We start from the raw sequence: 12,692 nt of genomic DNA, 5'->3' as shown, positions 1-12,692 counted from the left end.
ATTCTCTTATTACTATCTTTCAAGGGAAAAAGGGATAACACAGAAGCTGTTACTGTTTGCAGCTTTGAGCACCTTTCAGCAAAAGCATGTGTGCTGTTTTCTTCCAATGTATTTCCATAAGGGGAAACGTTGATCAGAGACTCTGCACAAACAGATAATTACCTAGCCTGCAAATTCATAAGTGAAATACTTGTGAAACTTCTAAAGTTAGTTTTCGGTTTATTTACTAAATTATTCTTTTCCAGAGTGTTGCAGTGTAACGTAAGTGTTCTGAGTTAGCATTCTTCATTTTGGACTTGATCTCCAGATAATTGCATTGAGGGATATATTGGGGCAGCCTGTATTTGGTGTTGGACAAAGATTTCTGTTCATAGGGTGTCTTTTGCAAGGATCTTTTTTGTCATCGTGTGTTAGCTTCTTGTGAGGTGTAGCCCTCAGTGCCTGACCTTGAGCTGCATCTTTCATGATACAGTTTGTCTTTCTTTTGTGCTCAGTCGGCTGTCAGCTGGCCCCTGGAGGATCCTAGCTTGTCTCCAGTTCTCACCCTTCTTTGTAGTTGCTATGATAGCTGTAAGAACTGAAGCAGATCCCTTCCAACTGCAGGCGCCCCGTGATCCTCATATCCTGAGATTAAACATGACCTGAATAAATCAAAAGGGTGCCTCTAGCACTCATAATTAGAGCTGGGTAAGCTACTAAAAGCAAATAATTTAATTGACAAATGCATCATAAACATGTGTTTTATGTTATAGATTTGGTCATTGTGAAAACCAGTTGCACGACTGATTGCAAGTGCAATCTAATACTAGTCCATATATTGACTATTCATAAATTACACTTACTGTTTGATCACTGAATCTTTTTCTCAATTTGGAAGAGTGTAATCAAGAGGAAAAAGAAGGAAGAAATCAAACTATTAGCCACTACTCTCTCTCCACAGTGAACGTATTCTATGGAATACCTTAAAAGATGAACATGCTTAGGAGGCTTTCTAAGTAGCATTTAGCAAGGTGGCAGAGCTGGGTAACGAGCCTGGGTGCTTGGAAAATGGTTTTGGAGCTGCAAATGTAACTCCCTCTGACACAGTATCTGTCCAGACATCTAAGAGCTGTGTGGTCTCAGAAGCTGTCCCACAATAACATCTCTGTTGTCACATGTTTGACAGGGAGTAAAGAGAGGAGATGGGAGTGGGTCTGGGCAGGAGTTGTTAGCATACCTTCATCAGGAGTGTATGTTTAATGTATGCATTTTGTATCAGGTATTCTGAACTAAGCTGCTAACACAAGCTAACAGCTTTTAGTACTTCAGTGTTTCCTTATGTCGTGTGTCTTAGTTAAGAAAACAGAATTCAATTTCTTTCTCTCGCTTATGGCTGTATAAACAGCGAGCAGACTTTGCAATGCAAAAACAACGTTTTTGCAAATGCTGTAAATCCCATTGTACATTTATTTTGAATTCTTTCCGCTGCTCAGTCTTGCTGTGCAAATTTCAGGCCCGTTAAGTGTGTGGAGCAACTAGGTGCCTTCTCACAATATGGCAAGGAAACCAAAGCTGTAATTTAAAATGCAAACAATCAGGCAATAGTAAACTTAAAATGCTTCCATACCTGCAGACAGTTAATGTTTTGTTCTGCGGAGTTTAAAAAAACTTTCAGACAAAAAACACTGCTAGCAAATTCTCATGAAATACAAAAAGCAACAGAAATGCCACTGTGAAATTGTTTAAAGTCTTTCAGAAATGTGGAATTCTGTTTTGCCATTACTAAGAATTTTACTTTGTCATTTTCATCATCCTGAATCTATGCTCTGTAACATTGTAGTTTCTGAGGTAAATTAAAGCTGTATATGGAAAGGTAAGAATTCCATTTCTTGCTGTCCTGGATTCAGATGGGACAGAGCTGATTTCCTTCATAGGAATGATGCATGTCCGGTATGACGCTGTGTTTTAGCTTTAGGAGAAAGGCAGTGCTGTCAAAACTCCAATGTTTTAGTAAATAGTTTTTATCTCAACCTGTGTGTTCTACTTCCTTTTTTTTTTTCCAGTTCTATCTCACTGGGAGGGGTGAATGAGTGAAGGGCTGTGCAGCATCCAGCTGCTTGCTGGGTTAAACCACACTTGTCTGTGGTGTTTGGAGGGCTATCTTTTCCATTCGATCTTCCAATGCTTCATTTATGGATAAACAACTTGTTTGATAAAATTATACATCCGTGTAAAGCTTTTGATGAGAAATGTGAATTTTATCAGTTTAGATACAATTTTTAATTACATGAACGATAATTTAATAATTTTTTAAAATTCATATTTGATGTGAAGAGTACCATTTTAATGTTGAATATATTTCTTGCTGAAGTCTTTCCAATTGGAATTGGAATAGGATATCCTGGTAATTTTTAAGCATACCATTTTACCCGAAATAAGTATGAACTGTTTACTAAAACAAACCTATGTATTGGGAATCTTATCAGAGTATTTAGTGTCATGTTAGTGATTTAAGTTGACTAGATATTAATACTGTAAAGTGTTTAAGTACATGAATAAAAATACACATCATACCTAATTGGAACCTGTTTCAAGGTAACAGCTGAGCAAAAAAAAACCAACCAAACAAACAAAAAACAACACACCAAAACAACTCAACAAATAATTACCTGTCATAAATAATGATGCTTTCCTAAGCTTGAGGCTTTGTGAGAAGGATAAAACTGTTTCTTTGTTTTCAAATTCCTGTTATTAGTTTAAAGCAAAATAGTAATAAATTACGTGTTTTCTTATTTGGACTGTATAGGACTGGCCACTATAATACAAACTGAAGTTTCTTCCCTATTGTGTTGTGGGGATAGGTAACTTTGTATGGTTTCCAAAAGCACTGGATTTCTTTAAATAAATAAAGTGTTTTTACTAGATTATGCAGAGATTGACAGGCACTCAAAGTCAAGTGTTCTTAGAAATTGTTGACACTTCAAAATGACAATGGAATACAGTACAGGAAGAAACCTAAAAAAGCATCAACCCTTGCTTTTTCCTTTAATTATTTAATTCTTCCTTTAATAATAATTTTGCAATGTCTTTGCCAAACCTTATCATTGGCATTACTATTAATAATCTTATTTCAAGAATATTTAATATTGTTATATCGATTATGTGATTCTTAAATTCTACCTTTAAAAGCAAAAACTTGATACATAGGTATTAATGTACAGAAAGAGTATCAGTCATTTATTTTATGGAACTGTTTTGTTACAGTTATTGTATTTTTAAGGACTTCCAGTTTTTCTGTATATCCATCGTCACAATTCATCCATGAGCTAGGGCAAATAGGATCACTGTCATACAAGGACTGGGGAACTGAGGCCCACTTTGCCAAGAGGTATCAAAGCATCCAAGTGAGTTTTGAATACCAGAATCCAAAACTAAAATGCTCCTTTTTTTTTTCATTTTTCCCAGGAAAGATCCCAATACATTTTGAAAAGTATTTTAGGTTTGAAACATGCTTTAATAAAGTGTCTAGTGCTTAAGTCGGTAATGAAGCATGTGGAGCCTCTGGGTTCAGTTTTCTGTTCTTCTCTCTGACTCTCATAGCAGATATAGATGATGGGCTCCAGGCTGATTGCTGATCTGGAGCCTGTGCGGTGCTCAGGCACTCGCTGCCTTCTCAGTGAGCTTTTGCACCGAAGTTGACCAAGAGTGTCAGCATTCGGCTGGTGATTGAGGCATGAATGCTTTTGTCTAAAATGTTGGAGGCATGAATTCAGTTCCTGCTTTGCCTAGTTAGGATTGAAATTTCTCTAACATCTGAGTTGTATTGCCATAGAAATAGAAGAAAGTAATGTGCAAAGAAGTTATTTAAGAGATTAGTGGTATAACATTCACATTTAAAATTTGACAAGTAACATGCTGTGAATCAGATTTTTGTTGCTTGAAGGATTGTCAGCAAGGTTTCATCTTTCCTGTGTATGGTTTGGAAAGCCAAGAGACTCAGATGTTCTTGTTTTGCAAGCCTAGAGAGGCATGATTTTAACCTATCCAATGAGGGAAATGAATATCTAACTGTCCTCAGAGCATGATCCTGTTGTTTGTGATCAGCTTCATTTGGCTTAAAAGAATTTATAAGTAGAAATTCAGAATACATAAAAGTAACAGTAGGATATGAATATGTAAGTAACAAGAACCCTGTTTCAATAAAATTGTGTTGAAAGAAGACAAATTAATTCTTTTTACGTATCTTATCATTGTTGCATAGGTTTCTCTTTGTTGTGAGAGAGTGAAAAGATTTGGCACTTGATCATGAAGCTTATATTTTGAACAGGTGAAAATACAACTTCCTTTCTTGATGTGTTAGTGCTCTTCTTGTATTTTGTCTATGTAAACAGGAAAAACAAACATCAAACCAAACTGAATTTGGAGAAGTCTGTTATATTTTTAAGTCCCAGTGTAGCTTGTGGACTTCCACAAAATCAGGTTAGTTACCTGATATTGGCTCTGAATATCACAGAATACCTTGCTTAAAACAATGAAGGGCTTTCCACAGTTTTCCACAGTTTTACTTCCACGTAGAGTCTTTCCATTTGCTTTCAAAGAAACCCTAACAAAATTTAATCTCACCTTCTTCTTCTCGTTACCTCATATCTTTTAGCCATTTGCCCCCCAATTCCGCTTTCTCCCTTATTACAGACACAGAAACTAGACATTTGGTATATGTTGTTTAACCTTGTTTTGATGCAGTAACGTTTTCCACTCTGCTTCACATCTCACCATTTCATTTTTCTACTTCTCTCATTTTCTTTTATGTTAGAATTTTCTAGTTCAAAACTGAAAAAATATGTTTAATTCATTGTGAAATAAAAGGTTTTGAGTTTTTTTGCATGTGTGTGAAATGGTAAAAAAAAAAAAAACAAAAAAAACAACAATTTGTTTAGGTTGTTTCTGCAGTGATTTTTTTTCAGTCATGTTTAATTTTAAAGTCTTTGAGCACGTGGAAGGAAAGATATTAATAAATTAATTACATCCCGGGGATAGAACAGTATTCTTTTTATGTTTGAAACCTTCCTCCTGATTCAAAATAAAAGGCAAAATATTTTGTTTTAGAAAATATTGTAGAAGAGCATTTAAATTAGACCCTCTCTCTAGTTTTTCCATCAAGGCTACATCTACACATTGTTTCTGCTCTGCAGTTCTAAGGTACAGCCCCCCAGTTACAGATCCAAAACATCAGCTAAATTTCTATAATCTCTCTGTTCAGCCATTGAGATCCTTTTCTCTGGCCTTGGCAAGTGCAACCTTCTCATACTCTCAGCCAATCAGGATTCTGTTGTAAAGTATAATATTTAAAGTATAATATGCCTCATCCTTATGTAATTTTGGAATATCACACTTAATTTTTCAATTGTTTCCTCTTTTCTCTGCTATATTGCACAGAAGCTACTTGTCTTCCCATTCAAAGTACTTCAGGACTTGTTCCCATTCAATCATCTCTCATTTAGTATTTACTGTTAGTAGAATTTTATTCTGATTGTAACCTGTTCTATTGTAATCAGTTTAACTCTGCATAAGCTTGGTTAAACTGAGCCCTTTTGGCTGAGGAGCTGTAGCGTATCACTATCTGTACAGATAAGTCACATCCAGGGAAATGTGCTATCATCTCCGTGGTACAGATATCACAGCCAGTTGAGGGTTTGGGTGGGAGTGTTTGCACAGCTGTTTGCCTTGTGTTATGTCGTCTTTGTGGGCTTACAGCCTGCTTGCAATCAGATTAGACAACAAAGCTTTGAACAGTATGAGGCTGACTGTGTTTAAATTCACGGCCCCCAAAATAATCTGACTAAGCACCATAGGTACAACGTGTTAAATTTTTCAAAGACTAGATGTAAATAATAACTGCAGTGACAAGCTGAGATTTTCAATTGTGTGTGCAGTAAATACTGACTGCTGAATCAAGACATTGCTCTTTTCAACTTTCCATTTTGTTACTCCTGCTGAAGTTCAGAATCAAAAGTTTCCTGTTTTGAGGGTGCTGTGAACAGGAGAATAAAGCATAATTAATAAATGCATAATTAATTTTCAATAATTTTGAATGTATCACCCATTTTAAATTTATTCTCAGAATTGAATAAAGAACTCCCAGAAAAAATAACCACAGATTCTAAATATCTGTTTGCAGTTTGGAGGATGGAAGTCAGAGAATTTTCTTCAGGTCCTTCTTTAGTTGTAAGAATGTATTTGCTAACCACTGGATGTTTAGTGATGAGGGGCTAGATTGCTACTAGAAGTTTCTATCAAATTTCTTGGATATGTTCTGTAGAGAAGATCTAGTTAAAATGTCAGTGTGAAGGGTATTGTAGGTAGATCACTTATTTTGGTTGTTATCAGTCCTTTTATAATTAGAGTTTCTGAATGAATTTGGGTTTTTTGTTGAATTAAGTTACTTGCTTTTAAAGTTAACTTTTATCTTGATGAGGATGGGTGCTATTTAGGTTATAGGACTGATCTTATGCTCATGTCAGCTGTTGCTGGAAACGGTAGAGACATTTGGAATCAGGAATTATCAGCTTCACAAAATCATCATGACTCCTAGAAAGAGTTCTGCCAGATTCCCAAATGAGTCAAGCCATATTTGAAAAACCTGTGGATCTAATTTATGTGTCTTTTTTTCCCCTCTGATAATCATAAATGAATGTTCTGATAATACAAAGTTCTATTCTTGGCCGTCAACAGAAGTACAACAGAGGTACAATGTGCCAGTGCAAGAAATCAGGAAATGAAAGTAGAAATAACTGTCGTGATTACAATGGCAATTTACAAAAAGTTTTGTTTGATTGAGTTTTGTTTTGCTTTTTTGAATGGGGGGATTAAAATGATAAAAGTGAATATTAGAAACTCCAGTCAAAGATTGACATAAGCAGAATGTATGTGTGAGAGATTTGAATTTTCTTGGAGCTTGCATAGTAGAAATTAATGCATCATTGCTGACTCTTGGGATAACATTCTTTCTTTACCACTCAGAACAAAGGTTCTGTTACAATTCTGTAACTCTGGATCAATTAAATTCCTGTAAGCTAATTTATTCTAGAGAGAGTGCATTTTTCTATTTGCATGTATTCTGTTATTTTACTAGTCAGAAATTCTCAGGCTAGAGAATAACATTTACAAGGAGTGAATAAGAATTTCCTGCATTTTGTTAACTTCAAAATTCCACTACTGTTTTCCATTCTTGCGAAGTAAAGGAAGGCTGCAACATTTAACATTCTCCAAGAAGCTAACTAATTGTATTACATGTTTTATCTTATCAATTGAAATAAATAGGGACCATGAAAACTGTTTTACACCTTCTACAGTTATTTCTTCTGAATGATGAAGCAACAGAAACACAAAATTAAGAATTATTTTAATCTCAGACTACTTCAAGTTTTTGTTACCTCTAGCATGTGTGAACTGATAGTATATTAAGTGTGTTTCTTCTTGGGTGATTGAATGGAACTTGTGTTACTGTCAATGAGCTGCTCTTCTAGTTTCTAATGTATTATTCTAAAAATTATCTTCCAGTAACATTGTTTAATAGAATTTATAGAACTTCTTGTGTGTTTTGTAGGGTTGTGACTCTCAAATGAGCATGTCAGAAGTATCCTGCAGTGAAAGTACCTCCTCTTGTCAGTCTCTGGTGCATGGCTCAGCTCCAGAAATCCTCATTGGCCTCCTTTACAATGCTACAACTGGAAGATTATCAGCAGAAGTGATAAAAGGCAGCCACTTCAAAAACTTGGCAGCAAACAGACCACCCAGTGAGTGAAAATCGTTTTTCATCCTAATGCTTCTGTACTGGTGGGGCTCTTAGTAGTAAGGACTTCAATGCTATCATTTAGTCTTGCCCAATCAAAATGAAATGGAGCAATCATCAACTAATCTGTTTCATGTTTTATATTTCTAGTCAGTTGGGAAATAGCAAAAATCTAAAATTCAAAATATTAATTGTAAGTTGACAAGCCTGCTTTAATTTTTCATGATGACTGACTAATAAATTACCTTTATCATACTGATTAATTGCTAAATTACTAATGCCTCACATCACAGGCCAAGAATAAAAAGTTAATGTTTAAAGAGAAAGTACATGCCAGTTGATATTAATATAAACACTATGAAGTTATTGCTCTTCCTAGAGGGTTTGATACTGCAGCCTTTGATTGCTTATGTGGTAGAAATGTATTTGATTTTGGAATGTCAGCGAAAACAATGTAGAAGCAAATTGAGACCTTTGGCATATATACTGTGCAGAAGGAAGATTTATAATCAGCATTTGTTCAGAAATATGTTTGTCTGAAATATCTGTGAACTTTCTATAGTTTAAATTGAGCCAGATGGAATGTCACACGCAGAATATTTTTACTGTCTCTAATTCTTTGATAAAGCTTGAGAAAGCTCAGTAACAAACTTTTAAAAGTGTTCTGTAGAAGTTGAGTCTAATTTACATTAGTTGTAGCCAGACTTACTTACCTGTTCCTCTTGGTTTGGTCCTGAGGCTCAGGTTTTAGCCTTTCTGTTTCCGAATCTTCAGATTTGTATGGCACTATCAGATTATCCAGCAGGCTGCCAACGTTTTGTAAGTGGTTTTAACATCTCACTTTGCCTTTGGAGTTTAGGAAGTAAGCCAAACAAGTTGAGACTGTTTCTGTCGTCTTTCTTTCTTGACCCATGTTTTATTTCAGTCATTAATTACATTTGGCTCAGCTGTATTCTGTTTTGCTCTCTGTATATTTTTCATGCTGACTTAGCCAGCCTTCATTAACATTGCCGGAGAAGGAAGGCCAAAGATGAATCTCAAATACTTTTTTATAACTAGGTAGCTTCCCCAGAATCACCTATTTGGAGACAAAGCATAGAAATAGATGGGAAAAGCCAAGAAGAGCCAAGGACAATGGAATCTCTAGGGAGAGTCAAGTTTTTCCATTTGGAATATGCAAATTAGTTGGGGGTGGAGAGTCTGTACTTATTTTGAAGACAGATAGGCTAATTCCCTGGTAAGTTAATTCGCAGAGTGCGTGCTTGTGTTAACAGTTATGTACACAACTGGGATCAAAATTTTTGGTTTCAGATTGCACAGAACATGACACGCAGCCCTGTAATAGCATGTTCTGTCTTACCCTTTTTGGAGGAAAGATTTCGTGATGACAAAAGTTTCCAAATAACTAGTCTTGCATGTTATCTTTTTTCATCCCCTCTGAAAGGTAGGAGGAAGTTTTGATATTCATAATGAGTCTCGTTGTTTACACAAATGTGGACATGGAGTTTTATTTCTAGACAGCTGAAAGGTAGTACACCCTTTAGGTCTGGCAAGACAGTGCAGAATATTGTGGAATTCAAATTTCTCCAGTGGATTGTTTTGTGCACCAAGTGAAAATCCCTTGGAAATTCCTGGAACCAGGTGCACGTTTGTCATTCCCTAACTCCTTGCCATGTGCGTTGTGGCTATACACCAGCCTCTCTCATAATTTCCACAGAAGGCACATAAGGTTGATGATGAAATGCTCTGACCTCATTTTTTCTTGAATCATCAGTGGTCTGGAATCTTTAGGAGTGCTGCAAATCATGTGCACAGGCCAGTTTTTGTTTAGGTCATGAGAAACTGCAATAGGAAGGGTAGCGATTATTCTTTCTCTCAAATAATCGTTTTGATATTCTAGAGTTCGTTAACTTATTTTCTGTGAAATGCTTCTGCAGTAAGTAGGATTGAGTCCTACATTTCTGGTTCTTGGTAGTCTATATTCTTCTGTGGCGTATTTCTTATATTATTTAGTGTTTCATTTAGCAACTAAGTACAAGCAAATAGGCCAAATCCTGTAAGCAGTCCAAGCATGTTAGAATGTGTCTTGGTTTCTCTTGTGACAGTGTATATTTTGTCTGAGAAAAGAATGTTTCCTAGTATATCTTAATTTTTTTTTGAAACAAGGTATGAGTTTTTGCACATTAAATGCATGTGTGTATATGCACACAAAATCCATAGACATGAGTTTTAATAAAAGTGAGATCTGTACTTTTTTTATAGAGAGATCCATATATGAAATTCAGATGTAAGCCTCCCTCAGCTTTTTCTAAAGCTTGGGTTACAGTCATTCTTATGCCCAACTCCGTCACAACTCAAGAAGTAAAGAATTACAATCATGTAACCATAACTGTAACATCTAAGAGCAGTAGAATCTTATTTTTTAGTACAGTGATATTTTGCTTTATTGCTTTTCATGTAAGAATTATAACCACTGTGTGCAGTTTTTCTAATATGCTGGAGTTTGCATGAAAAAGCATAAGGGTTGATAAAATGGATAGTGCTCTTTACCCAGTCCTCTATAACCTAATCATTTTCATGATTCTTTCTGTGTTCTGTGTGCTTTAGAACCCAGTAGCTATAACTGCTAAGACAATCCATTATACAAACAGTGTAATTTCTGTTCAAGATTACACAAAAACTGCACAAAAGTATCATTTCATGAAATTTTACCCAACAATCCTTTTGTTCAATCCTTTTTCTGATCTATGCTGCTAAGATTTTGTGTTCTTTCAGTCCTGTGAATAGTGTTTCCTCTTAAACTTTAACCTTAGATCCTTTCTCACCCAGCTATTGACATCTGGTCATTATTTCTTTTACTGCTTTCCACCCCCTGTTGTCAGATGGACTGTTCTGTTGTCTAAAACACTTGATAGGTGGACAGGTTTATATAATTCGAGGTGAGTTCCTGTAGAAACTAATTGGATGTTGTCTTTTTCATGCAAAGAAAACTTGCCAGCAGTAAAGCTATCCACGGCTGCCTACCATACTGGTTTATGAATGTGTATGCTTATTATTTCTTGCACTCTCTCGTTCACAAGTTGCATCTATCTCTGATTATGGATGGTGGAATTTCAATGTACCTGCACAGTGAAAGTGTGCAATGCGTTTCTTTTTAGAAAAACTTGAATCTTTTAATGTTATTCAGTAACAGTACAGTTACGAAGAATAAAAAAGAGAAAAAAATCAGATTACTTAATATAGTTGTATGTTTCTTAAAATCCGTTATAACTTCATGAATACATATCCTTCTGAAGGAGCATGACTTAGTGTTTCCAGTCGTGTGAAAACAGAGCTTTAAAAAGAAGCATTTATACCTATATACTGGCATTCAGTGTGTGCTAGCCACGTTTACTTGCATCAGATTCCTGTATCTACTTCCTAAGATCACTAAACAAGCTATGTTTTATGCTAGCATACTGAATTATGTTAAAAAACAGAAGTGTATTATTTCATGAATTTAAGAATTAAAAGCTTGTATTGTGCAAAATTCCACCTTTGGATGCACTTTGCAAGGTTTTGGTCTTAAAAATGAATAAACTCAAAAAGCCCAAAGTGAGAACCACATCCATGCAGAGATTATTCTTAAGCACTTAATTTTGGCTGTTGTGATATCATCACTGCATATCAACATGTGTTTTTTTTTTAATTATTTTTATTTTTATTTCTCTTCACTACTTATCTTGATTCAATTTTTGTTCATTCTTATTCTCTGAAAATTCAGTGGTATGCTTTACAGTGTTGTGGCTAGTTTGAGCTTGCTAAGTGTTAATGCAACTTAAGTTTGCTTGGTACAAATGCGGACTGGATGGGAAGAAGGATAATGAGGTATACCTTTAATTTAAGCCATTTACGTAGTATTGAAGCCAGTTAATTTGTTACTGTGTTTGTAATATTTTGCTTACGTGCCATCTTTTTCATGTGTCTAGTCTGAGCTGTGTTCAGTCAGCCTGGTATACACCATATCCTTGAATCTTGCAAATATCTCATCATCAGAACCTTTTGTTCTATCTGATATTCCAAATTATGATTTTTTTTTAGATACCTATGTTAAATTAACACTCCTGAACTCCATGGGGCAAGAGATGTCCAAATGCAAAACTTCAATCCGACGAGGACAGCCAAATCCAGTATACAAAGAAACCTTCGTTTTCCAAGTGGCGCTGTTTCAGCTCTCGGATGTAACGCTCATATTGTCTGTATATAATAAGCGCAGCATGAAACGAAAAGAGATGATAGGGTGGATATCCTTAGGTCTCAACAGCTCAGGAGAAGATGAACTCAACCACTGGACTGAAATGAAAGAATCTAAAGGACAGCAAGTATGTAGATGGCATACTTTACTAGAATCTTAATGAACTGTTCAAAGTGCAGTCGTGGTTTTAAGGGAATTTTGTCTTTTGAGATGATGATCATTTCAAGGCACAGTCTGCAGATTTGTTGCGGAAGTGAAAAATGAAAATTGAGATCAACATTCCATCTTAAAGAGTGCACAACCTGCAGAACAGTGGGATTGAATGTGTAATCTTCACTTAGTATCAAACACTTCCTTGGTGTCAGAGGAGCCTTGCTGTGTGCAAGTATGTTAGCAGTCCCTCCCCCATCCAGCTGATGCTGTATTTGTTTGGATTTGTTTTGTGTTTTTCAATTCAGTAATATTTTATGTGAACTTTTCCAAATTGATGCAAGCTCCTTATTGTGTACTTTTTGTAATGTAGCTTCTGACCTGCCTGCAATCAGACTAAGGGTCAGTAATTTGCACTATGAGAAAAAGTTGATGATCTGTAAAGCAAAAAACAAACAAACACCAATACCAAACAGGGAAAAAAAAAAACCCATACTGGGGAGAAGAACATTTAGTAATACGGCATATGTGAGTACA

The 12,692-nt window shown here is 35.6% G+C and overlaps 1 protein-coding gene across 4 annotated transcripts in view; it reads left to right on the top strand.

Annotated features, from left to right (window-relative positions):
• SYT14 (synaptotagmin 14) overlaps window positions 1-12,692 on the top strand; it is an 80,388-nt gene that overhangs the window by 63,644 nt on the left and 4,052 nt on the right. For 3 of the 4 annotated variants that reach the window (XR_016464033.1, XR_016464032.1, XR_016464031.1), the window contains 2 exons: window positions 7,586-7,775; window positions 11,852-12,390. Coding sequence is in view for 1 of the 4 variants with exons in the window: in XM_090135112.1 (XP_089991238.1) it covers window positions 7,586-7,775; window positions 11,852-12,132 (471 nt within the window). In the remaining 3 variants the exon portion in view is untranslated. The remainder of the gene's footprint in view (window positions 1-7,585; window positions 7,776-11,851; window positions 12,391-12,692) is intronic. The other variant, XM_090135112.1, reaches the window with a different exon arrangement.

Source organism: Phasianus colchicus, chromosome 2 (genome assembly GCF_987193195.1).
Source record: "Phasianus colchicus chromosome 2, bPhaCol1.hap1.1, whole genome shotgun sequence".
NCBI lineage: Eukaryota > Metazoa > Chordata > Aves > Galliformes > Phasianidae > Phasianus > Phasianus colchicus.
This window is presented reverse-complemented; position numbering and strand designations above follow the sequence as displayed.